General features: G+C 34.3%; 1 protein-coding gene across 2 annotated transcripts in view; it reads left to right on the plus strand.

The window, feature by feature from the left end:
• PPP1R3A (protein phosphatase 1 regulatory subunit 3A) overlaps positions 1 to 27424 on the plus strand; it is a 39937-nt gene that overhangs the window by 7928 nt on the left and 4585 nt on the right. For both annotated transcript variants that reach the window (XM_052638646.1, XM_052638647.1), the window contains 2 exons: positions 26558 to 26616; positions 26713 to 26837. In XM_052638646.1, coding sequence (XP_052494606.1) covers positions 26558 to 26616; positions 26713 to 26837 — 184 coding nt within the window. The remainder of the gene's footprint in view (positions 1 to 26557; positions 26617 to 26712; positions 26838 to 27424) is intronic.

The raw sequence follows: 27424 nt of genomic DNA on the forward strand, positions 1-27424 counted from the left end.
CTCAGGTTCAATCCCTGGGTTGGGAAGATCCCGTGGAGGAGGACATGGCCACCCACTCCAGTATTCTTCCCTGGAGAATTCCATGAATGGAGGGGTCTGAAAGGCTATGGTTTATGGGGTCACAAAGAGTCAGACATGACTGAGCAACTAACACTTTCACTCTCGTATAAATAATAACTGGTTTTGAAACCTTAATCAGACCATCCTGCTGTTTAAAGATTTTATGACAAATAGAAATAAATTGCCACACTGGACTGTTACACAGCACTGTAACAGAGACCAACTGTTCATTAAAAAAACCTGTCCTAGGAAATTTCATTGTTCCCACCACTTATAGTTACTCTGAAAACTGTCTGTCTGTGTTGTATACCAGTGCTATTCAAATTACAACTAGAAATGGGATTCAAACATCCTAAGACAATGATTTGTCCTGTGTGCAGCTGTGGATTTGAATTTCATTCACCCCTTTTGAAATTTGTGAAGTAAAAAAGATCAAAATACCCCCAAGGTTTAAATCTATAAAGCATGCCAAACTGTAGATGCTTTTACTAATTATGTGAAACAGATTTTATAGCCCATTTAACACTGATGGAACTCCGCTTATTTTACAGAATTAAACCATGATACAAAGCTATCCTATTGATGATGAAATTATAAGAAAAACCCCAAACTGGTTTTCACTTTTAAAAATTATTATAGATGTCTTCACACAATTACAAATTACATAGAACTGCTTGGGTAACTTTCAGCTTCATAAACCATATAGGAAATAAAGCAGTATTTTTTCATTTTAATACGTCTCCTCCTGGTGATTAATCTTAAAATAATATATTATTACTACTTAAATATCCTGAGTATTTTACCAATAGAAAAATCTCACCAAATTTTAAAATTACATTCAGGCACAAGCAGAAAAAAAAAAAAATAAGATCCTCAGATGTAATCTTGAGTATGTATATAAGACTATTGTGTTTTAGTGTAAATGAAATTATAATTGTTTTTCCCAATGCACTTGATCTGAACAGTCTTCCTTGAATTGTATCGTAGGAGAGGCCATCTAATTCTATCCTTTGCTTTCAGACAAAATTACTCTGAAAACCACCTAAACCAAATGCTTATAATATTCTCTTCTTCAACATCTCCTGGAGAGATTGTATTCTTTAGTAAAGTAGTCTATCAGGAAATTCTATATCTTTCATGTAGCCATTCCTGTTGTTCTATGTCTTTAATCTTGTCCTTTTTAATGCTGATTCTCAATTGAAATAAATGTTGGCATTCCTATCCTTATACTTAAAGTTAGAATTACACTGTTTATGTGACTGATTTCTATTTGCTATGTCAAATAAGCTCAATAAACTTAGATCTCCCCTCGAGTTCCTGACTATTAAACTAGTAAGCTAGTGTGTAGTATTTCAACGCAAAATTCAGAGAAGAGAAAGATCACCACCAAGCAGTGAATGATAGCACTGTTATAAGGGCTGTGCACTGCCAGAACCACGGTTATCGGGGAAAGCTGAATGGATTCGCAGGCCAGCTAAGAAGCGCTCCCAATCCTACCTTCTTTACCTTTGAGTCCTGATTATTGAACTCCTGTTGAAGTCAGAGCAGGGAATAGGCTTTATCTTACTAAATTACAACATTAAAAGTACTTCAGAAGATCATTACATTTCTTCCTCAATGCTATGTATAAAGTTAGCTGTATTAGATTTGTTGAAGGTCTCTTAGACAAATAATGAATAATTTTGAATAATTGTTACTATTTTCTAGAAATCTAATCTTTAATACAATTTCATTCAATAATATAATTTTATGAGTACATTGAAAATAAATTTTGAATAGATTTATAAAAATCAAATATAATACTGACCAACTGAAATTTAAGCTATCTTAAATTTCAATGATTAAATTTAAGTATCATTTTGTAGAAAGGTTAGTACTGTGTCTACAAACAGAAGTCATTTGAATATATGTTAAAATTATTGATTCTGTGTCTATGCATGTTTACATTTTTTCCCATATATGATTTTTAATTGAAGGATAATTGCTTTACAATGTTGTGTTGGTTTCTGCCATACATCAACATGAATCAGCTATAGGTATACGTATGTCCCCTCCATCTTGAACTTCCCTCTTAGCTCCCACCACATTCCACCCCTCTAGGTTGTCACAGAGCTCCAGTTTGAGTTCCCTGAGTCATACAGCAAATTCCCACTGGTTACCTGTTTTACATATGGCAGTGTATATGTTTCCACATTACTCACTCCAAGAGTGTCACAATTTTAACTAAAAGGTATTGTTTGAAGGAATTAATATGTACAGAGTATTGGTATAGTCAACCTAGTTGATAATGCATTTATTAAATTAAACATGTGTGTGCTAAGTCGTTTCAGTCATGTCAGACTCTTTGTGACTCTATGGACTGTAACCCCTCAGGCTCCGCTGTCCATGGGATTCTCCAGGCAAGAATACTGGAGTGGGTTGTCATGCCCTCCTCCAGGGGATCTTCCCGAGCCAAGGATCGAATGTACATCTCTCATGTCTCCTGCATTGGCGGGAGGATTCTTTACCACTAACACCACCTGGGTTTCAAAAATTCTAAACATGTCAATATATACATAAAATGAATGAATAAAAATAATCACTTCAGCATGAAATTCTTGAGCTTCCTCCATATTTATCTATACATTCAATATCTGTGCTGAACTTCTAACATGGGAGAAAGAATAAGTAATTGTGCCCACCTGCGTGCAAGTCATCCTTGATGCATTTTTTTTTGGTGGGAAGTACACATATATGTACATAGGAGCTTCTCACTTTTCACAAAGATAGTAATTTTCCAGTATTTTATACTGTTTGTGTTAGTAATAATACCTCATTCAAAGCTAACTTTGGTAAATCAAGTTAAGTTTGAGACCATGGCAGTTATACAAATATTCAAGGCATTTATTTACAAATATCATAAAACTCACGCAGTTCAGGGCTACTCCTATGGCCGATTTATTCATGTTAGGCAACTTGCTTTTGCCCTTTCATGGCTTTGACAAGCTTCCTTAAAACTACCTGCATTTCTGGCAACACTTTCCCATAGAGTAGCTACTCCCATGATGCAAAATAAAACAACTCCTTAAATAAAACCGTTGATGTTTGCCATGTTTGCATCTGGTGCAACTTATAGGCAAAGAAATGAACATTCAGTGAAACTTTACTGTTTATCAGATATCTTTATTTTAAGGAAGAAGACTGTTGTCATATACCCCTTTACATATGTTTAGTCACAGTGTTGTCAATACTACCTTTACAACAGTGGCCTTTCCCTGCAGTTTCAAAAGTTTCAGAAACTTTTATGTGTGTACCATCTTCCCGATTGGACTGCAAGGTCCTTGAGGTCAGTGATGATATATTAGTTTAAGCATTATTCCCCACTGTGACTGTCATGTAGAAAAGCTCTAAGAAAAATATTGATTAAAGCTGATAACCATAAAGTCTGGTAAAATCCTAAAGTATTCATTCTGAATAATTAAGGAATGAATTATGCTTATTATAACATTAATGAAGAGTGGTTTTATTGGTTTCGCAATCTTTAAAACTCAGGGGCCTTCTGGTCATCTCCATCTGGATACCCAGGTGGAAAATTAACTTCCTTATGTCCAAAACCAAAGTTACATTTCCCCTTCAATCCTAGTCCCTCTTTCTTTATTCTATATTTTGTTTAAAATCATAAACATCATTCCAGTCATGCAAATAAGAATTGTCAACATAAGAAATGATGATGTGATTTCTCTTTTGCCAACCCATATTAATCCTGCACTCATATTCTATTCCATTGCCACAGAAGTGATGATTGTGCATTTGATTAAAAATAAACATTATTTTTAAAATAAAGAATAAAGTATACAAAAACTACAGTTACATATAAAAACAACAGATAAGAGGGTAATTTATCCCTGAATATTTGCATATTTGTTGCCTAAATTGACTCAAAATTAAATTTAGAATTGAGCATATCACCCATATTAACATCTTGTAGTCAGTCTAAATTTACTTTCAGGAACCAGGATATCAAAGAAAGATCAAATTGAAAAATAAGTTAATATATTCAGTGGCACCCCACTCCAGTATTCTTGCCTGGAGAATCTGACAGAGGAACCTGGTAGGCTGAGGTCCATGGGGTCGCTAAGAGTTGGACACGACTGAGCGACTTCACTTTCACTTTTTACTTTCTAGCATTGGAGAAGGAAATGGCAACCCACTCCAGTATTCTTGCCTGGAGAATCCCAGGGATGGGGGAGCCTGGTGGGCTGCCATCTATGGGGTAGCACAAAGTCGGACACGACTGAAGTGACTTATTATTTCTTAGGCAGCATCAGATACTAAAGGATCATTCAGTCTTCCCTTTCTTGTCTTCTAAAGAGCTGACTCATTTTCTTTGGGACACTTTAGACTGTAGTCTGCCTGGACCCTCAGTTTATGGGATTCTCCAGGCACGATCGCTGGAGTGGGTTGCTATGCCCTCCTTCCTCTAAGCGATCTTCTCCACCCAGGGATCAAACCTGTGTCCCATGCCTCCTGCAATGCAGGCAGATTCTTTACCCGCTGAGTCATTGAGGAAGCCCACTGAGTCACTACAATGCTACTATTCTATAATGTCATGTAATCTTAATATCCCAAATAAATATCCATTGGTCAGCTTTTGGCTTCCTTCAGACCAAAAGGGTTGCAAAAACAGACATGATGGAAGCAACTTAAAACACACACACACACATGCCACAATCCAGACTAGTGGGAAAATAGAAAAATCCAACAGGTTGAGTAACAGAAGACCAAAAACAGATACTGTATGTCCACTGATCAGAACTGAGTCATTCATTCTTTCTTTTTGCCAGGACCATGGCCAATACTGATTATTCATGTTAGTTCTACTGCTGCTGCTTGCTGCCCTCACTGATTCTGACACCTGTGGATTCCGATCTGGCTGTTGTTCTGTCTCCTTTTCTTTACCTGAATGACTTATTTTGAATGGGCCTTTTGCCTCTACCAGATTCCTCCTGGGTACCTAAACCTAAACACTTAAACCGTGTCCTCCCTGTCTTGAGACTGCAGATTCTCCGTCTTTGTTTATATGAAACCATAAAAACAAAAACAATTAAAGAGAAATAATGCAGTGTATGTAAATGGTTAACCTTAAAACCTACCTAAAGATAGAATAATGAACCTGCTACATTCTGTTGAGTACTTTAAACAATTACTTTATATATTTTACACTTAAAGAAAAGTTATAGGAATAATATGAAGATATCCCATAATCTTGTATGCTATATAATAGTCCAGTTGCATTGATTCTTGTAGGTAAAAGCATTTATCATTGAAAACCATAAGCAATGGTAACTTTCTGATGTGTAGCTAATTACTGATTTTTGCACAATATAAAGTACATTTAAAATTTTTTGTGAAAACAACAAACTCAGATGGAAATAGTAGTTATCACTATATTATAATGCTTTCAATTTTTAATTATAGTATTTTTCTCTTTATGATATAAGAATTAGGAAACATATTTTTAGGAAATTAGCATAAATAATTACATATTTTATATGGCAAAATAATAATAAACCCCATGTATAATGATATATTAATAATCTCTGACATCACTATCCTCAACTGTCATCTCATAGTTTTCCTAAGTCTTACTATAATTTTCCTAATATTCTAAAGAGCTTTACTGTATTAAACATGAAGTTTCCATCCAAAGTATAAATGTATTATTGAAGTAGGTAATGCATGGTATATGTAAGTAGTTATATTTCATTATCTCATAAGAAATGTTTTAATGAAATGCTGAAAATTAAAGTTTTATTATTTACATTTGTTGTCCAATTAACTTTCAGTATGCAAGTGTGGATGGGTTCCTATTGAAAATGACATTTGTGAGACTAAATTGAAGAATTCTGGGGGATAGCTTAGCTATTGATTGAGCAGTCTGGAGGGGTATTCTTTCTTAGTACAACAGAATATACTTGTCTGTGACTAATTGTATCCTCTGAGGAAATTAATTTTTCAAAAACCCTCAAATTTATGTTGGTGTGATTATGAGTCTTTTTTTTCTGTGTTATTCTTCAATTTCTGGAGAATCTCTTGACCACTTATGGTAATTTTGGACCAATTTGCTTTCATTCTTTCAGTTTTTATCTGAGCATCTATAACATTTATTAGAACCTGTCTACAAAACCAAGTGGGACTCTCATCTTATTCATGGACTGTAGCCCATCAACAGCTTTAAATTTATGATATTTTACTACTTTAACATGTTAGCCTGTTCTTTTATTCAGAAATATCTAATTATATAAACTTAATGAATGCATGTTTTAAATGTCTCTCCTATTATTTCTTAAGTGATATAAAATTATCTCCCATTAGAACACTTTTATACATTGTAATCAATAAGGCCCGCTCCATTTACATAAGAAGAAATTTAAGCAACAAGGGATTTGTTTGATCAAGTTCAGGAAATATATAAGATGAAAAGTTGTTTTGTGATTTAAGTTATTTTGTGATTAAGGTTTCTAATTCCCTGTGCTCCATTAAGCCAATTAATCATAAAGAAATTATGGAGCCCTTGTTTTCTTCTAGTTAGCTTCTATTTTCAAGTATTAATTTGGTTAACAGATAATATTTATGAACACGAGAAGTTAGCTATCAACACCATATGTGCCAAATGGAATGAAACAGACAGAGGAGATCATAGGAGATATGAACATAGGCATTAGAGAAATGATATACTGCAGGCTGCCCTGATTAGAAACAGTATCACAGAGAAATTGAACTTGATCTTGAAATGGGTAGATAGAAGAGTTAAGAGACTGTTTATACAGAATAAAATATACTTGTGGACACAGCAGCAAATAGATAAGTAGGTGGATAGAAAAGTAGGTGGTTTTGTTAGTCAGTTTGACTGCCTGGAATGGAAAGAATCGTGAGAGTCAAACTTGAAGAACAATGTTGAGAAAGAACTGCACAGTCTTGTTAGACCAAGGATTTTGAATTTAGTTCCTATGCTCAGGGACAAAGTATTATTTTAGCTATATCAATTCAGAAAGTGCATGCAGAATAAATCAGAGAAAAATGGAGAGAAAAGCATGAACTAGGTCACTGTCCATAAGAAGGGGCATAGATTTTCTACATTCATAACTGTTTATTACTGTTTTATGTGTATAGAATGTTTAAAACATAGATTTTATCTTTTCTCATTTTTAATATCAATAATTGAATTCTGCTATAGGTCATCTTTAATGTAAATAAACATATATATATATTATGCTACTAATTATTTTTTATTTAGGCATTTCTACACTATTTCCTGGCTGATTTATTGTACTATTCTGGTGATACTTAGGGAAAATTTACTGCTATAGTTGTTTTTTCACCCAAATTCTCCCGTCAAAATCTAATGTGTATGTTTTGATTTCATGAAAAATGTTAGTCCAGGTATTTCAGTCTTTATCCTCTTGGATGGCTACATGGAAATCACACCAGTACAGTTTTTCTATAATACCAAGATTGAGAGGGTATTGATCTTGGTTCAGATGAAAAAAAAAATGATCAAAGTGTTACTAGCAAAGTTCTAACTTTGCTTTTCAGCTTGCATATTAAAAGGGAGTAAAAAAAGATTAGTAACTAGAATAAATGATCTTTATACATTCAACAAATATTTATTGAACACCTACTATGTGCCAGGTACTGTTCTGAGTACTAGAGATACATCAATGGAAAAAAAAAGAAAAGACAATCCCTGTCCTCATGTAGCTTACATTCTAATGGAAGGAAAACTAATAGGCAATAAACATGAATATTAAGCAAATTATCTTGAAAGATGATATATGCTATTGAGAATATAAAGAGCAGAGCAGAACAAGAAGAATAAGAAATAAAGACTACTTCATTGAGAAGATGACAAGTGATCAAAGATTTGATGAGAGTCAGTCATGAAGAAATCTGGGGGGAGAGAGCTCCATGCTGAACAAAGCAACCATTGCAAATATTCTAAGGAAATTCAAGATCTCCCCTTCTGTTTGCATTAGGTTTTCATGCTTTTCAGGTCTCCAATACAGTCTTGGGCTTATTTCCCTCAGGATCCATCACTACTCACAAAGTCTCTGAGAGAAGGAGGGAGTACAGCATAGGTACAGATGAAAACACATCACTGGCAGTTTATCTTTGGCATCAGCTCTTTTAGGGTCCCCTTTCTGCTTCCTCTGGCTGTCCAAATCTCTGTATCCTATCTTTTAGATCCATCTTTTCTACTGAAGGACTGAGTTGCAATTTTGTCTTGGTGAACGTACAGTTGTGTTATTGTATCTACCATGATTTTATTTTCAAAATGTTCCAATTATCCTAACAATTGACTCTGCTGTGCTGTGCTTAATCACTCAGCCATGTCCAACTCTTTGCAACCCCCGGACTGTAGCCCTCCAGGCTTCTCTAAGCAAGAATACTGGAGTGGGTTGCCATGCCCTCCTCCAGGGGATCTTCCCAACCTAGGGATCGAACCCGGGTTTTCCACATTGCAGGCAGATTTTTTACCTCCTGAGCCACCAGGGAAGCCCAAGAATACTGGAGTGGGTAGGCTATCCCTTCTCCAGGGAAACTTCCTGACCCAAGAGCTGAACAGCGGCTCCTGCATTGCAGGCAGATTCTTTACCAGCTGAGCTACCAGGGAACCCCAACAATAGATTATGAGTATTGTAATATTGAATAAGTTTATGTAAATTCATATCTGTAAGAAGAAAATATTCTTCATAAAATCAATGCCATATACATATAAATTAAGCAAACCATTTTACATTGATGATTTGGAAAGACAGTAAATGTAATCTTGTAGGTTACTTCACTTGTGTAGCAAATAAGGAAAAAAGAAGACCTGAATGTATGCAGTTTTGATCTTTCTTTATAAAACATTATTTTACATATTATAAACTCCAAACACATTAAACTATCAGTATTATCCACAGATATATTTAAGTTATTACATTGCATATTCTGTTTTTTTCTATAACTGTCAACTCATCACTACCATTTTCATCTCAAGACTAATTGTCTCTTTTATGGGATCTAACCAACTAGTGTCCTTGGCAATGCAGTTTATTGTTCTTGCATTTACAATAATTGTTGGGGCAGTTTGCCACATAGTGCAATTGGAAAACATTTTACCATCCCAGGTTTAAGTCTTAATAAACACCATCAATTTTATAATCAACAATACAGTTGTTAAGGTAGAAAAGATTAATGTCTCTTACCCTAAATAACATCTAGATTTCCTTTCAGTTTAAAAAAAAATCAGTAAATCTAAATTCATTGATGTATGAATTGGTACTATCCGTGATGAATACAAATTAATTGTTTTATAGACCTAACAGGAGCAGAAGTAAAATCTTTATAAAATTTACATGAATGCTAACCTACTCGATTATGAATACCCTCTCCTCCTCCCACTCCACAGAAAATCTTCAGTTCAGTTCGGTTGCTCAGTCGTGTCTGACTCTTTGTGATCCCATGCACTGCAGCACTCCAGGCCTCCCTGTCCATCTTAATAGCAGAGTATTGTTACTGAAGGATATATTTTCTCACTATCTATACTTTGATAAAGTAAAAGCCAGTCTAGAACAGTAGTGTAAAGCAGTGTTTCTTAAGCTTGGGTGCACATCGGAAGGGGAAAACTAAGGCACTCTTGCCCAGATCCTCCTATAAGACCACACTTTCATTGGTCAGAGTTGGGTTGCAGGCACAGATTTTTAAAATCTCCTCAGCTGATTCTGATGTGCAATGAGTTGTGAACAGTATAAACAAAAGATGAAACACAGATATTTTGAGTTGTAACTTTAAAAAATTTTTTGAAAATCACTTAGTCTCAATATCCATCAAAAGAATAACACTATTCAACAAAGAAAAAATTAGCAAATAAAATAATTCTGTTGCAAATGTGGCATGAGGGATTTTTAAGCATTAACAGCAACATTAAGGACTGTGGGAATTAAGATACCAAATGTAAGCTTTACAAACAGGGCATTTATTAAAGAAATTTTGTCCTATCATTCGTGATGACTTGGGGAAGAGAGAAAAGACTCATTAAATAGCATGGTAAAGTTTTCCATTTAGAATGAAATAAGCTTTCAGAAAGTATTTACTTTTTGAAAAGTATATATTTTACAATTCAGAAAAATCAAACTTTTAAATATGGTGTGTAATCTTATTAAAGGATATGATCTTCTTTCAGTCTGATCTCTTTGCAAACCCATGCACATGCACAGTTGCTATTATCTTCCCTGAGTTTGAGTTATGGATCTTATTACAGTTGACCCTGTATGGATCCTGTATGAACCCTGTTATGGATCTTAATACAATGAGGATACCAGGGGTGCTGACCCTCTTTGTAGCTGAAAATCTGAGTATAACTTATAGTTGGCCTTACATACACTCAGTTCCTCTGTATCCATAGTTCTGCATCATCAGAGTTAACCAACTGCAGTTCGGGCAGTACTATAGTATTTACTATTGAAAAAAAAATTGGCATATAAATGGACTCATGCAGTTCAAGCCTGTGTTGTTCAATGGTTAAATGTATTTTATTCTATAGGATTCCATATTTCCCCGATCCTGAAAGGTATGGCTGTGATTTTAAATGGCCAGTTTTCATTTATCATTCTTCAGACTGTAAGCTCTATGAAGGCAGAGTTGATTCAATCACAGCTTGTGCTAGTGGTTTAATTTCTAGCATGATCTAGCATGATGCCTAGCACAAGTTAACTATTTGTTGAATGAATAAACATTAAATTTTGTCCAACATTATTCTGACTTAGCCTGATTCCAATCTAATTTATAATAATGTAGAAGGACAGAATCCTTTTAAAGCCACTCAATAGCTGTATTCTTCAGAACGTTAAGTGTAAAGCCCTGTGCCATCATGTGAAAAGTGTGGCAGAGATCCCCATCTTTGGCAGCATAACTGCATCCCTGCAGGATTTAGCTCTTGTGTCTGACACCTTCAGCAATTCCAGCCTGTGTCCCAACTTCTTCAGTCATCTGTTCTTTGTCTTTTAGTTCATATTGGTTCTCATCTTGTCCTTCCCAAACATCATACTGCTCTTCTAATCATAGTCTATCTTAGCGAATCCTTCACACTTCATCTTCTCAGGACTCCCTGGTAATGTATATCACTTTACTTAATCAGGGATCCAAAAGCTTTCAACTGAGAGAGTAATCTCGGCACAGATGAGCTCCTCCTGCCTACTCCATCTCCTCCAGTGAAAGGCACCAGAGGAATAATATGGTGTTTGTACTCTAAGCCTCTTAAATCAGCTGGATTTCTTTTCTTGAACCTGTAGGTTTGTTTGCATCATTTCTGAATCTGCTTACATCTACTCCAGTCTAGAAATTAGCTAGGACCAATAACTAGTGTATGTTTTCTAGCATCACAGTATTGAAATTAACATGAATAAGAATATGAGATGTAGATAATTGCATGTGATAACTACACTTATAGAGACTATTTATTTTAAAAATAATATTGCTTACTATTTAAAGAATTTTAATCAAATAGATTCTATGTAGTGTATCAGCAAGTTAGCAATGATCTTAAAGCTAATTTAAAAATTCTACTGCTTGGACACTATCAAAGTTAAGCACTCTGCCCTCCAAAAGACACAGTCAGGACAGTGAAAATGGGAGAAAAAACTTACAAATCATCTATCTAATAAATGTCTTACCCAGAAGAACTCTTACAGATCAATAATAAAAGACAGCCTAATCTGAAATGAGCAAAGGATTTAAATAGACATTTCTCTGGAGAAGATACAGTAATGATCAATAAGCTGCAGTCTGTGGGGTAGCAAAAGAGTTGAACACAACTTAGCAATTGAATAACAAAGAGCATGAAGAACTCAACATCATTAGCTACTATGAAGTAAGTGAAGTGAAAGTCACTCAGTCATGTCCAGCTCTTTGCAACCCTATGGACTGTACTCCATGGAATTTTCCAGGCCAGAATACTGGAGTGGGTAACCTTTCTCTTCTCCAGGGAATCTTCCCAACCCAGGGATCAAACCCAGGTCTCCCACATTATAGGTGGATTCTACCAGCTGAGCCACAGGGGAAACCCAGTCACTATGAAATGCAAATCAAAACCATAACGAGATGCCACTTTATGCCCACTATAATGACAACAATCAATAAGAGAGATAATAATAAGTGTTGGTGAGAACGTGGAGAAACTGAAATTATAGGATTATCATAAACCCAGCCATTTCACCTCTAGGTATCTAACCAGGGGAAATGAAGACACATGTCCATCCAAACACTATGTAAATTGTTCACAGAAGCACTGTCTACAAGAGCCAAAAGGTGGAAACAACTCAAATACCTATCAACTGGTGAATGCATAGATAAAGTCAGTGTATCTATACAATGGAATTCTATTCACCAGTAAAAAATGAAGTATTGATACATCCTACAACACTGATGAACCTCAAAAACATTTTCCTCCATAAAACAGGGAAGAAGCAAAAAACACATATTGCATGATTCTCTTTAGTATGAAAAGTGCAGAACAGGCAAATATATTAAGACAGAAATAAGATTAGTGGTTGCCTAGGACTGGGGAGAGGAGTAAAGAGTGATTCTAACAGTCACATCTTTTTGAGGGGTTCTGGAAATGTTCTAAAATTAGATTTGGGTGGTAACTGCACAATTCTGTAAATTGAACAAATCTGAATTAAACATTTAAAATGGGTAGATTTTGTGATATGTAGATTTTAGTTCAATAAAGCTGTTACCTTAAAAAATATATTACTAATTTTGTGTAGAGATACAAATATTTTATGATAAACAGATCTTGATTTCTGAGCTGCACTGCAGAATTTAGGGTTTATAAGTTTAGAAATAAGGGTCTGTTTTTTCTAAAATTTAGTAGAGAAACAGTAGTAAAAGCTTGTTTTGTTTTTTAGATAAAGCTAGAATAAAATGAGAAGAAAATGAATATAGGTTAGCATATAAAGTCCCAGAAGAAAAACTGTATTTCCCATACATGGTATGTGTATAAGCTATAAAAGATACTTGAATACCTTTCCATGACTTCTATAGCTAATTCTGTTGTGGGAATAGGAATATAAGTTTGATTTCCTTCTTCATAGTATGTTAATTCAAGAACTGAACAGCTTTCACTCTATAACATTTTTCTTATTGTTTCAACAGGGAATGCAGATATTAATTTCATCTTTTTTGCAAAGTGTAAAGTTTTGATGTAATAATAATAGCTAATACTTATTGATTGCTTGCTGTATGCCAGACACTGAGTAATTCAAATCCATTTCTTCGCTCATGTGTTACATTGGCACAAACACTTACTCGGCTTACTTAATTGCACTGTTTTTCTTGTGTCCTCTTTCATGGCCTTTCTCTGCTCTCTCTTTCTTGTTTCTACTCTGCTACTCTTTCCCCATCCACCTTTAGAGCAAATTATTCAACTGTTGGCTACACTATTTGTTTCAGAGTTTCACTTTTTAAAAGCAAGTGTTTTGTTCACATTGTTCTGCCTTTGGCCAAAGACCAATTTGATATTACAAAAAAATATCAAATCAGATTTTGTGCTGAATTTTGATTGATTTAGTCAAAATGTGCAACTGGTTTGTTTATATAAACCTGCCTTAAATCAAAGAAAGGTGGGCTTGAAGGGGAGGAGGTCTTTGAAAGTGAAGTGGTAGATTCCACGGGAGAGTAGAATCTTTTGTGAAAAAATCTGCAACAGAGGACAAAAGAAAGAAAATACTAGTTCACAAAAGGTGTGGGTGAAGGACTGGCAAAGCAAACCTATAACAGAAGATGTGGACATTTGTGAGTATGCCTCAGTGCATTGCATTAATAATTTGCATATTAAGAAGTCACGAGTCTTCATGTTAATGAATCCCTAACTAGTCTCTGACACAATAGACTGAGAGTCCCTGGAGGAGTCATTATGGCCCATCATGTCAATGATCCGCATATTAATGACTCCCTTACAGGCTCATCAACAGGTAGCCTCATAGACTTCCATTGAGTTCTTTTTCATTTGCTTTTTAAATGTACCTTCTTCTCCCTTCCTTTTGTAATCTATTGTGAAGAATTGACAAAAAGGTGCATTAAGATGATTTTAATGTGATGTAAGTTCACAAAAGCATTAAATTTAGAAATAATACCTTAAGACTTTCTGAGTCTGCCTACAAAACTTTTCAAAAGCAATTACATACAAATCCAGTTGGATAATAGCATTATTATTTGGATTTTAACAGAAACCATCCAATCTAATTTATCATATTTCTCTTTTCACTGATATATCAATTTATGCTATGATTAGCATAAGTAGAATAGCTAGTTTAAAAATGTTTGTGAAACTGAATTTCTTGAAAATGGAAATGAATTTCAATGGATTTCATATCATAAAGATTACTAAACACTTACTAAAACTATAAAACTAAAAAGCAGAAACTGCTAAGATACAGAATTTTAAAATAAAAATGAATTTTAAATTAAGAGAAAAAACAAGACAATAAATAAATGGTCCTAGGATCTAAAAAAAATATTTCACAACTTATAAATTTAACATTTAGTTAAAAGTAATCACAGGAAGGCAGTCCTTTAATATTTCTAACTTGATTTGGCTTGCTCTGACTTTTGTTGGTCCTAATTATTATATTATTATATATGAAATGCCGGGCCGGATGAAGCACAAGCTGGAATCAAGATTGCCAGGAGAAATATCAATAACCTCATACATGCAGATGACACCACTCTTATGGCAGAAAGTGAAGAGGAACTAAGGGCCTCTTGATGAAGTGAAAGAGGAGAGTGAAAAAGTAAAACTCAACATTCAAAAAACTAAGATCATGGCATCCGGTCCCATCACTTCATGGCAAACAGATGGAGAAACAAATGGAAACAGTGACAGAATTTACTTTCTTGGGCTCCAAAGTCACTGCAGATGGTGATTGCAGCCATGAAATTAAAAGGCACTTGCTCCTTGGAAGAAAAGCTATGACCAACCTAGACAGTATATTGAAAAAACAGAGACATTACTTTGCTGACAAAAGTCTGTCTAGTGAAAGCTATGTTTTTTCCGGTGGTCATGTATGGATGCGAGAGTTGGACCATAAATAAAGCTGAGTGCTGAAGAATTGATGCTTTTGAACTGTGGTGTTGGAGAAGACTCTCGAAAATCCCTTGGACTGCAAGGAGATCAAACCACTCAATCCTACAGGAAATCAGTCCTGAATATTCATTGGAAGGATTGGTACCGAAGCTGAAGCTCCAATACTTTGGCCTGATGTGAAGAACTGACTCATTGGAAAAGACCCTGATGCTGGGAAAGATTGAAGGCAGGAGGAGAAGGGGATGAAAGAAGATGACATGGTTGGATGGCCTCACCAACTCAATGGACATGAGTTTCAGTATGCTCTGGTAGTTGGTGATGGACAGGGAAGACTGGGATGCTGTAGTCTATGAGGTCGCAAAGAGTCATACATGACTGAGTGACTGAACTGAACTGAATTATTATATTTAAGATATCTGGTGATTTTTTTACAAACATAAAAGGTATAATCTCCTATATGAAATACTGTAGAACTGCTCTATTGGTACTTATATTGAATTACACATCATTTCCCCTGATTTACTCTACAGATAAAGGGAAAAATATTGATATATGCTTGAAACTCTCAAGAGACAGGAATGGGACAAAGGCTAGGGGAAGAGTTGTAGAAGCTTGCCACTTTGCCCCCCATTAAAAAGAAAAGAACAATCACATGCAAACTATACTATCTTGGGAAACAATACAGGGCACAGATGCTCAGGGAAGTGGCTGCCACCCTAAGTTGGGCAGCAGATCCTTTTGGGAGGTGAGGTGTCACTTCCGAAAGATTTGATTTCACAGCCTGGAAGTCTCCTGCTCCTTTGTTTTCCTTCCTGCTCTGAGCCCTTCCAAATACAACCTTTCCACATACACACTGGGAATATCAATTTACATTTTAAATTGCCTTTTTCTTAAAACAGTTTTCAAAGCAATAAGTAACACAAGTTCTGTACAGCTTGGATGTCAAAGCTCAGTATTGAACAAACCAAGTATCTTAGTGATACTTATATGTAGATTTCACAGAGAAAACAGGTTTAATCAGGAGTTCCTTAATTGCAATTAGTTGGCTCACAGTCATGGCCCTGTGATGACATTTTACACAACCACAAACAAATCAGTAATAAATAAAGCCTGAGAATTAGTATCCTTAGGAAAAAACAGATATTAATAATTCTCTGATAATATTTGAAAGGTAGACGAAGTATAAAGTTCTTAGAAATCACTTTGTAGGGGAACAGGGAAAATCAGAATGTCAGAATTCTAAAGTAGTAAGAGTCTCAGCTGGGCAATCATTAATTTTTTGTCATCTGTGGATGATAATTACTTCCATTAAGAGCTGAGGTAAAATAAGGACTTTAGACCCAATAAATTTAAGAATTTTTTCTGGTATCTCTCTGATATACATTCTCTGGTTTTTCCTCCATCACTTAAAAACATTTAAATTTCTCTCTTGCTAGAATATAATTGGCAGATTGTGGCAGAATAGTCCTTCGGGCCAGGTTTTGTTTTTTTTTCCCCCATTTAAAATTCATGGATTCTGGTTGTAATTATATTGCTCCCAAAGCAACCTACAATATTTTTGTTGTTCACATCTGAACTTCCAAGATTTGACTTAATTACAGACTAGATTCTCACATTTTTGTATTCCTTTAGAAGACACTCTAAGGAGATCTCATCTCTACAAAATTGCACATGATGCCCAGATTTCATCACAGAATTAAATCCAAATAGTTTTTTCACTCTAATTCCTATGGGATGGGGTGAGCAAGAAAAAAATAGTACCCACCACTTTGACATGAAAAAGCAGATTTGAAAATAGCAATCCTTGGGAGAAAACAGAATTACGAAATAAAGCAACTTTGGAAAAGAAACTTACCAAAGAATTCTTCAACAGGTTATGTTTTTCAGCTGCTTCTTTCTCTGCTATTGAAATTTCTTGCATCAAAAAGGCATGACACCATTATTGTCAGTATGTTTTCAAGATCAAGGACTGAAGCAATAGGCAATGTGCTAAATTTAGTAGAAGAAATACAGAAGATTTAGGGGAACATAGCAATTCAGCTTTATGGGAAATAGGAAAGTGACTCAATAAAACCATCTGGTCACTAATGTGGTAGTATATACTTAGTTACCAATACTTAAGCAATTCACTAGAGTTTACTCAAGGGTCTTATGGTTTGCAATGGCTTATGCTTACATTTTAAAAGTAATAAATTAACATATCATATATGTTACCCAATATATTTGCTCATCCCAATCACTTGTAGATATTGGTAATGTTTTTTCATTATTTGAGAAGTTTTATCTGGACATAGTAAAATAATGGGGGAACAAATTATTGTATAATCTGCATACTAGTTGACAGATTGTAGTGGTAGGATTTCTGTAGGTATTAAATTTGAAATGCTAACTATAAGATTTAATTGAGAATTTATCTTTGTATTGCAATGTTAAGAGTTATTTCTATTGATCCTTCTAGCATTTATATGTCTTTTGACAATAAATTTTAAAAAATTCCAAGTCATATTTCAAAATTATATTTATGGGATGCTATTAGTTATATAAATATGTAATCTTAAAGCAGAAGGCATGCTATTTAATATCAAAACTGAGAAAGGCAAATTTTTTCTATTTTGAACAATAAAGGAGTTGATAGGTAGCGGCTGCCAGGCTGCATAGAGAACGGTCACCAGGCTCAATCTGGACTCAGCAAGGAAACCCCTTGCTCTGTTATCAGTGCTTGCCAAGGATGCTAGAGAGGGAGGCCAGCGTGAGAGTATTGTATTTGATATCCCTAATCTAATCCGGAGCTTTCACTTTGAAGATAAGGAATGTGATGCCCACGAAAACCATGTTCTTCAGCATATTAATTATTAGTCCCCAGATTCAGCATCTTAAGGAAATACAAAGTCATTTAAAAATGTTTATGTTTTCTCTTTGAGATTATTTTTCCTTCATTCAATCCTTTATTGATGCAGAAGTGTCTTCATTTTGTTTTCCTTTCCAGCATTATCATCAAGGAACTGAATTTTAATGCATGTTTTCATCCTGAACTCCTTCTGGCATTGTGCCTTTAAACTTTTTTTCCTTAGACACTTTTTTTTTTAATTTTTATTTTTACTTTATTTTACTTTACAATACTGTATTGGTTTTGCCATACATTGACATGAATCCACCACAGGTGTACTTTTGTTCACAATTAGACATTTATTGCTCTAATTGTCTTTCTTTTGATCAAATATTTCTTTTCTGTTTTCAGTTTTATTCCTGATCAAAAGAAGACTACTAGTGTTTTAACACCAAAGGATTAAATACTGAGCCCTTGTAGTTGGTTAATGTATTATGAACTTCACTTCTCATTAAGTACAAGTTTCTGCTCTCCTCCCTCCTCCAAATCGTAAATGGCTGTAAAATGTTAGAACATAAGAAAGTCCATTTTTAGAGAAATATCACAATAAGACTATGAAAATAAACAACATATAATACATAATTATTTATTTCAGGGAAGCCTTTTCAGTATAAGTATCTACTTAGCAACACCAATTCTAATATTAAATAATTCTTCCTAAGTGTCTTTTAAAAACTCTTAAATGAGACACATATTATTTCTAACTTACAAGCTCTCCATTCATTTATTTTCCTTTCTTCCTTTAGGGAAGGAAGGTAAAGGAAGTCAAATGAGAGCACCAGCTTTGAACAAAGAGGGCAGACTTAACATACTTTTTGAGGAGTTCAATATTGACTTTTTAGCTGCTTATCAGAAAAAGAGGTGATGCCTAAGAATTCCAAGTTGGTTATCTTTTGTCAATGCTGAGTACTTTCAAGCAGAGTTGTTAAAGAGACACAAATGCAACATTCATGACTCATTTTGGAAGTGATCCTTTTTTTATGCCAACTCTTTGATTCCTCTTGGAACAGAGTTACACTTCTACTAACTACAACCTAATCCTGACATTTACCCTGACTGGCTGGGTAATTCCATCACATTAGACAGATTGTGTGGAACAGGTTTCACTCATATTTTAAGAGATATATGAGCTTTTAGCACAATAGCATTACAGAAACTCAGGAAAAATGATATTACTACTTATACTAAAACTATTACATTTTGGCAGTGTTAAAATTAACCATAACTCTAAAAGCCTAAGTGCCACATACCTAGAAACTGCAGGAATATTAACAGGGTGCATAGATTCTGACACTGAATAAATCAGTTGGGTAATAATAGAGAGTGTGAATTAGCATTCCCATGCAAACTGTATTTGGTGAAGACATTTTTAAATAGAACGGTACTTTCACTGATGATCTAGTGATCTTTCTTTGGAGGGTGGCCTTCTGATAGTAAAGGTCTATTTTTTAAAAAAAAACTAAGCAAATATGTTATCATGGGCTGCCAGTTTTACACTTGAAAGTAACTTGTGGGAAAAAAGGTAACTTGTGGATTAAAGACATGAGAGAATGAAGTAAACCTTTAAAAATATATAGATAATTGCAAGTAAAAGGAGAAGCACGGGAATTGGTTACTGCAGCAGTGGAGAACTAGTAATCAGCACGGTATTTACTACATGTCACTAATAATGATAATAACAATAGTGATAATAATAATAATAATGCATTTATTAAACATTTCCGCATATTGAGAATTATGTTAAATAATTGCCCTGTGTATAAGGACTAGGCAATAATTGGAGAAAAATGATACACAGAGAGGTTAAGTGTTGTGTTGAGGTTAAGGCTTGTTGGAGGTTGCATGGCTAGTAAGTGACTTAGTAACTTGTAAGTAACAGGAAAGACAGATTTGAATCCAGGTCTTTCTGCTCTTTTTCGCTATGAACTGACTAAAATAAAAGCCAGGAGACTAGGCATAACCTACTGATGCACTGTTCAGGCACACATACCCGAGAGCAGAAAGGAAGGCTGGAAAGTGTCGACATGAGCACCCGAGAAGCAGATTACCCAGCCTGGAAGACATCAGAAATCAGCCAGCAGACTAATTCAAGACTGCTGATTTATAGGACAGGAGCCGCAGATGACCACTGACTTAATTCTCCCTTGCTTAGATCTTGGAAAGGGCAATACTTGATTTCTAAATCTCATGAATACAACCAAGGTTAGGCAGAAAGAAGGCATCTTTAAAATCTACATCCAGGCAAGTATGTGTGTGTTAGTTGCTTAACGTGGCCGACTTGGCAATCCTATGAACTGTAACCTGTCAGGCTCCTCTGTCCAAGGAATTCTCCAGGCAAGAATACTGGAGTGGGGAGCCATTCCCTTCTCCAGGGGATCTGCTGGCTCAGGGATCGAACATGGGTCTCCCACACTGAAGGCAGATTTTTCACCCTCTGTGATACCAGGGAAACCCCATATCCAAGGAATCAATCAACAAATCACACTGATGCTACAAATTTGATTCCTCTTCACCCTCCTAATTGCCATCACCTTTATCATCATTTGTGCCTGAAATACTGCAGGAGTCTCATGACTTACCTTCCTGCTTCACTATGGCTTATCCTATTCAGGCTCTCCTAAACAGAGATCCTTAAGTGTACTTCCAGAGATTGGTCCCTAAATGTAAAACCTACCCTGTCTCTCCCCATTTAACTCCTCCATTGCCCCCTTGTCACTGCCACCCCTTCTCAAGCATTGATTTAAAAGTAAATAAAGAATTCAGACATTCAGTCCCACTTTTCCTGGCATGCTAAGTCCTTTAAAGCTGACTTAAACTAACCCCAGTACTATTTTTGGCATTAAAGAAAAAAACACAAAACACAGCCCAAACCCTCTGAACATCTCTTTGTTTCTGGACGGTTCTCATCTTTTTGTGCTTTCTTACCTTTAATTATTTGACCACTTCTTATTTTTTCTGCCTGGAATGACTTTATCTTTTTTCTCTAGTTGAGGAAGTCCTATTTCCCATAAACATAAATTTTCCTTTGTGAAAAATTCCCTGATTCCTCCAACTGAGTGCTCTCCTCATTTCTGTTCTTTGTTCTCTGGAAAATATCATATCCCATTATTTATTATAAAATTTATCACATCATCATAATTGCTTGCTGATATATCTATTTCTATCATTACATTAGAGCTTCCTTGAGGTAATTGTATATATGCATATATAGTTCATCTTGGATTTCTCAGTGTTTATTAAAATGTATGACATATAGATTTCCCAGTGTTTATTAGAACTTAGGGCATAGAGTGGGTTCTCAACAATGACCTGTCTTATGATTAAATGATACTAATGACTGACTACAGTATATATTTAAGGTACACTAGCAATGAAGTATCCCTCCACAAATGACATATCTTTTTGACTTTTTAATTTCTAAATTTATACTAGATTTAAAAATTTTTAATTATTTAAGCCCATAGTTAAAAACTTTGCCTTTTAACTTTGGAGGGAGAGGTACTTCAAACATTATAAGACACAAAAATACGCATGCTTTGTTTATGACACTAACTTTTAATGAGGAAAGAAAAGAAGAACAATGTTACGATAATGCTGATAAGAGGCAGACAGAAAGGAAGAGTAGAAAGACACTGTGCATTTATTCAGCACAATGTCAGACACTGTTAACCACTAGGAAGACCAGTAAGAAACTCCCCTGCTCAAAAAGGACTCAGGGGAAAGAAAATCTCTTTAACAAGTGGTGCTGGGAAAACTGGTCCACCATGTGTAAAAGATTGAAACTAGAACTCTTTCTAGCACCATACACAAGAATAAACTCAAAATGGATTAAAGATCTAAATGTAAGACCAGAAACTATAAAACTCTTGTAGGAATACATAGGCAGAACACTCTCTGACATAAATCACAGCAAGAACCTCTATGACCCATTTCCCAGAGTAATGAAAATGAAAACAATAAACAAACGGGACCTAATTAAATGTAAAATCTCTTGCACAATGAAGGAAACTATAAGCAAGGTGGAAAGGCAGCCTTCAGAACAGAAAAAAAAATAATAGCAAATGAAACTACTGACGAAGAATTAATTCTCCAAAATATACAAGCAGCTCATGCAGTTCAATGAACAACCCAACCAAAAGTAGGTCAAAGAACTAAAAGACATTTCTCCAAAGAAGACATACAGATGGCTAACAAACACATGAAAAGATGCTCAACACCTCTCATTATTAGAGAAGTTCAAATCAAAACCACAATGAGGTATCATCTCACGCTGGTCAGAATGGCTGCCATCAAAAAGTCTACAAACAATAAATGCTGGAGAGGGTGTGAAGAAAAGGGAACCCTCTTACACTGTTTGTCAGAATGCAAACTGGTACAGCCACTTGGAGAACAGTGCAGAGATTCCTTAAAAAATGAAATAGAACTGCCATATGATTCAGCAATCCCACTGCTGGGCATATACACCAAAGAAACTAGAGCTGAAAGAGACACATGTACCCCCGTGTTCACCACACCACTGTTTACAATAGCTAGGACATGGAAGCAATCTAGATGTCCATTAGCAGACAAATGGATAAGGAAGTTGTGGCACATATACACAATGGAATATTAGTCAGCTATAAAAAGGAACACTTTTGAGTCTGTTCTAATGAGGGGGATGAAACTGGAGTCTATTAAACAGAAAGAAACATCAATACAGTATATTAATGCATATATATGGAATTTAGAAAGATGGTAATGATGATCCTATATGTAAGGCAGCAAAAGAGACACCGATGTAAAGAACAGACTTTTGGATTATGTGGGAGAAGGTGAGGGTGAGATGATTTGAGAGAATAGCATTAAAACATATATGTTACCATATGTAAAACAGAAAACCAGTGTAAGTTCAATGCATGAAGTAGGGCACTCAAAGCCGGTGCTCTGGGACAACCCAGAGGGATGGGCTGGGGAGGGAGGTAGAAGGGGTGTCCAGGATAGGGGGACACATGTATGCCTGTGGCTCATTCAAGGCGATGTATGGCAAAAACCACCAAAATATTGTAAAGTAATTATCCTCCAATTAAAATAAATAAATTATTTTTTTAAAAACAGACTAAGAATATAAAGGGGAGACTAGAAATTTTCTCTAACATATTTCATTTCTACCATGACTGTATATAGTTCTGGGGCCTATCATCATCAACCATAAAGTTCTTTGCCTTTATTTTCAAATTTTCTAAAGTTGTTTTAATTAAACCCTTTAAATGTAATTGGTCATATAACAGATACTTTGGGTTTTGGAGTGGGATTTTATCTATACACACCCTGTAATTTAGACCAGGGAGCAATCCATTTGTCTGAATATATTACCTGAAACTAGAATTTAACAATTTAAATGATATTTTAAATGATACAATAAACACCTGTAAAACAAAGCAACTTATCATTTCCTCATTCCTTTCCTCTGACTCACCCCACTTTTATGTAATCATAATCTTGAAAATCAAGCTTTCTTGTTTACATGAATTATATCCTATGTATTCCTTAATAAATATATTTAGATTATTTCAATAGCTTTTAGTGCAATAAAAAAGAACCTACTCTGATGCAATGTTTTAGCACTGTTCATTTAATATTATATGTTGCTAAGATTTATCCATATTATTGTGTGTCTCTGTGTATTTTGAATCAATTTTGAGTGCTATATATATTTCTCTTGTGGTATACCAAGTTTTGCATCCAATCTTCCATTGATAAACATTTGGATTGGTTCAATTTTATGTAGTTGATGACGATCAACTATCAACTGATAAAATTGATGGTCAGTTTTATCAATTGAATAAGTATAAAATAGCATCTCCTTGTGGTCTTGATTTGCATTTCTCTGGTTTTTAATAATGCTCACCATCCTTTATATGCTTATTGACTATGAGCATTTTCTCTCCTGAGAAATGTCTACCCCTCTCCCCTGATTCTATTGAAATGTTTGTGCTTTCTTATTGAATTGTAGAAGTTCTTTATATTTCTTGACATTTATTTTGTGTTGATGCTGTATAATGTAAGGATCTTCTCCCAGTTTAGTTATATTTTTCTGTTATAAGGAGGTCTTTCAATGAACAGAAGTTTTAAATTTTAATAGAGCTAAATTGATAATCTTTTTTTTTATAGTGTTTTTTTCCTTCTTTAAGAAAACATTTTCTACTCTGAGGTCTGAAAAATATTCATATATTCTACTAAGAATTTCAAGGCTTTTGACATATAAAATCTTAATCCATTTGGAATTGATTATTGAATATTTGTTGTGTTAATTTCACTTTTTTCCCCTGAGGGCAGTCATTTTCCCTATCTCCTTTTACTGAGAAGTCCCTTATTTTACTGATGTCTGACATGCTACTTTTATCAAATACCAAAGTTCTAGATATGTGTGGATCTGTTTCTAAGCTCTCAATACTTTCCTGTCTCAGTGCCAATATAATTGTTTTAATGACTATATCCTCATAAGAAGTACTGAAACTACATAGAGATGCTTCCTCTACTATTTCTCAGAAGTACAACAGCTATTTTTAGTCCTTTATTCTTCTCTTTAGAATCATATCTTCAAATTTTGTGAAAACATGTTTTGAAATGTTGATTAGAGGTGAATTTGGAGATACTATCTTCATAATTTTCCTATCTATGAACATGGTATATCTCTCAATATTTTCTAGGTCTTTAATACTTATTGATGCAATTATATTCTTTTCCCTGTAGGAGTTTAACACATTTTCTATTAGTCTTTTAAACAAATATTTGATATAATACTTAAATTTCATCTATTTTGGATTCTTTTTCTTGTTTTTAACCTATAAATCTAAGATTTCCCTCCTATATTTCTGTATGTATGTAATGTTTTTGTAAGATATCAAATGGTTTTGTAAGATATCAAAATAGTAATACCCAGTTTGATACCTATTTGTCCTCACAGTGAGTTAAAAGCAAGTTCCTTTCCTTTTGATGAAATTATTTTAAAAATTTAAGCATTCTAAAGAATTTAATAAGAAAAATGATTAATAACATTTTGTTTAGGCAAAAAATAAAGCTTTAATGATATTTCCTCTACAAAGGAGATTTTCAATATTGTTATCAGATGAAAGATAAAGAAAGAATACTTAAATGCTGTTTAATGGGTTATATATTTTTAAGAGTACATAGATTTTCTGGACATAGAGAAAGAAAAATGTGTTAACTTGCAGTTGGAGTTCACAAAAATGAATCTTTGTATAATTATAGGCCTGATAAACAATATAGATTATATATTAAAACAGTATCACTTATGGTAGTATAATATTTTCTAATGAAATTGTCTATGTAAAAACATTATTTTCATTTCTGGGCCCACTGCAAGGTAGCAAATAGTTTTGGCAAAGCTAAAATTGAGCATCATAAATGTATACAAAGCTGAATTACTTCTTACATGGTCAAGATGGAAGAATTTGTAATTTTCTTGTGATTTGTCAAAACAAGATTAGCCCTCTGGGGATTTGGATCAACACTGTCCATGCAATGAAAACTAGGTTCTATTATACAAATCCATCAGTCATTGTGAACTCTCTGGATTTCTTTTATTGCAGAAAAATCATTGAGAAAAGTCAGTAGGAGAAAATTCAGCTGAGACAGTACAAGAAAATGTGAATATTGGTCCAATCATTTCTGACAGACTGACTTGTGACATAACTATATACATAGTGAGCTTTTCACTAACTATTTTCTTGCTATTGTTGTGGGCAAATCTAAATTCTTATAATTCCACAAATACACCTATAAACAGAATACATTTGAAAGGAAAAAGTATTTAGCTTTCTCAAAAAGTATGCAGAATATGAGAGAAAAGCAAGTATAATCTGAATTATTTTAAAGAAAAAAAAAAATGCTTCCATATGAATGGCCAAAGTCTTGGCTGTAAAACTGGCCTTTGGCAATACACACATGAAGTCTTTAAACTGTGTATAAATTTGGCTGCATTTTAGTTTCTATTAAATTTGTTTGTTTTCTCCTTTTCTGGAGAGAGAGAGTTAATATTATGTCAGTTCAACTGGAAGAATTTTGAGTAAAAAGGAACACAAAAAATTAATAATTGGAACATTAGAAAGTAATTTCAATGACCACAACAGACTGTCAGTTCATAAAACTTCATCATTTAAAACAAGAGAGAACTATTTGGACTTTCAAAGTGAAAATTATGGGATAATCTAGATTTATATATATTTTTCCTTTGGCTGTATGTTTTACTATGAGTAAAATAATTTTATTTAGAATTATGGTATTTTGTAAATAATTTTTACATTTTTCTACAACTAATATACATTATTACATCATTCTAAGAAATCGTTTTAATGAAAAAACATACAAAGTAATGCAAGAAAATGTGAAAAGTTAAATAATATTTGTTTAACTTGTAACTCATTTGCATTTCCTATAATAAAAATGCTATACATTTATAGTCCCTGAAAAAGCATAACATTTTGTTGTAAATTTAACAGTAAAGAAGAATCATCGGTAACATCAGATGAGAATAACTTTGAGAATTCAAAGGTTACAGGTAATATTTCCTTAATTTTTAAACAGAATATATTTCTTTTGTTAAAGCCTACAACTGGAACAATCTTACATAGGTACAATTATCTGAACTTTTCAGATATCTATGTCCCAACAATTGTTTGTTCTCATGAGGACAAGGAAGATTTGGAAACCAGTAATCAAAACGTAAAAGATGTAAACAGGGAACAGGATGAACGTAATGAAAAAGAATTAGAGCCGATGGTAAGTATTCTGGCTGCCAAGGTATTAGAGAAGATGAATCCATTTACGCTTCAAAGACGCTGCAATGTCTGCTTTTCAACAGCTTCAACTAATATAATTTGCAAATGTGAAAGCATAGCCTATTCTGTCTTTGCGTCTCTGGCTTCATCAACAAGGCTAGTGATTTGATTGCAGTATGTTACTTCAGGTCTCTGCAGTGGCAAATTAATGACATTCATTTCTTATCTCTTTACCAGCGGCTCTGAGTAACAGTTTGTAGGAATTACAGAAGAGGTAGCGCTATCCTGATGTGCATTTCTAATCTTTGTGACAAGTGTACACTTATAAACTCGTCTGTAAAATGAGAGGGCTGGACTGGATGATTGTTAGGGTTCTGTCCAGCTCTACAAGTCTGATTCTTGCATTTAGCAGCTTTTTTTTTTTAACTTACTTCCATCTTTGTGAGAATCTCTAAGTTCTATATCATTGGAAAGTATTAAATTACCAAATGAGGATAAAATAGCTTGTGTCATAATTTTAAAACAGGAAACAAATTTAGAACTGTACAATTTAGTATTAAATTTGTTATAAATTTCACACTTTGTGAA

Source organism: Budorcas taxicolor, chromosome 4 (assembly GCF_023091745.1).
Source record: "Budorcas taxicolor isolate Tak-1 chromosome 4, Takin1.1, whole genome shotgun sequence".
NCBI lineage: Eukaryota > Metazoa > Chordata > Mammalia > Artiodactyla > Bovidae > Budorcas > Budorcas taxicolor.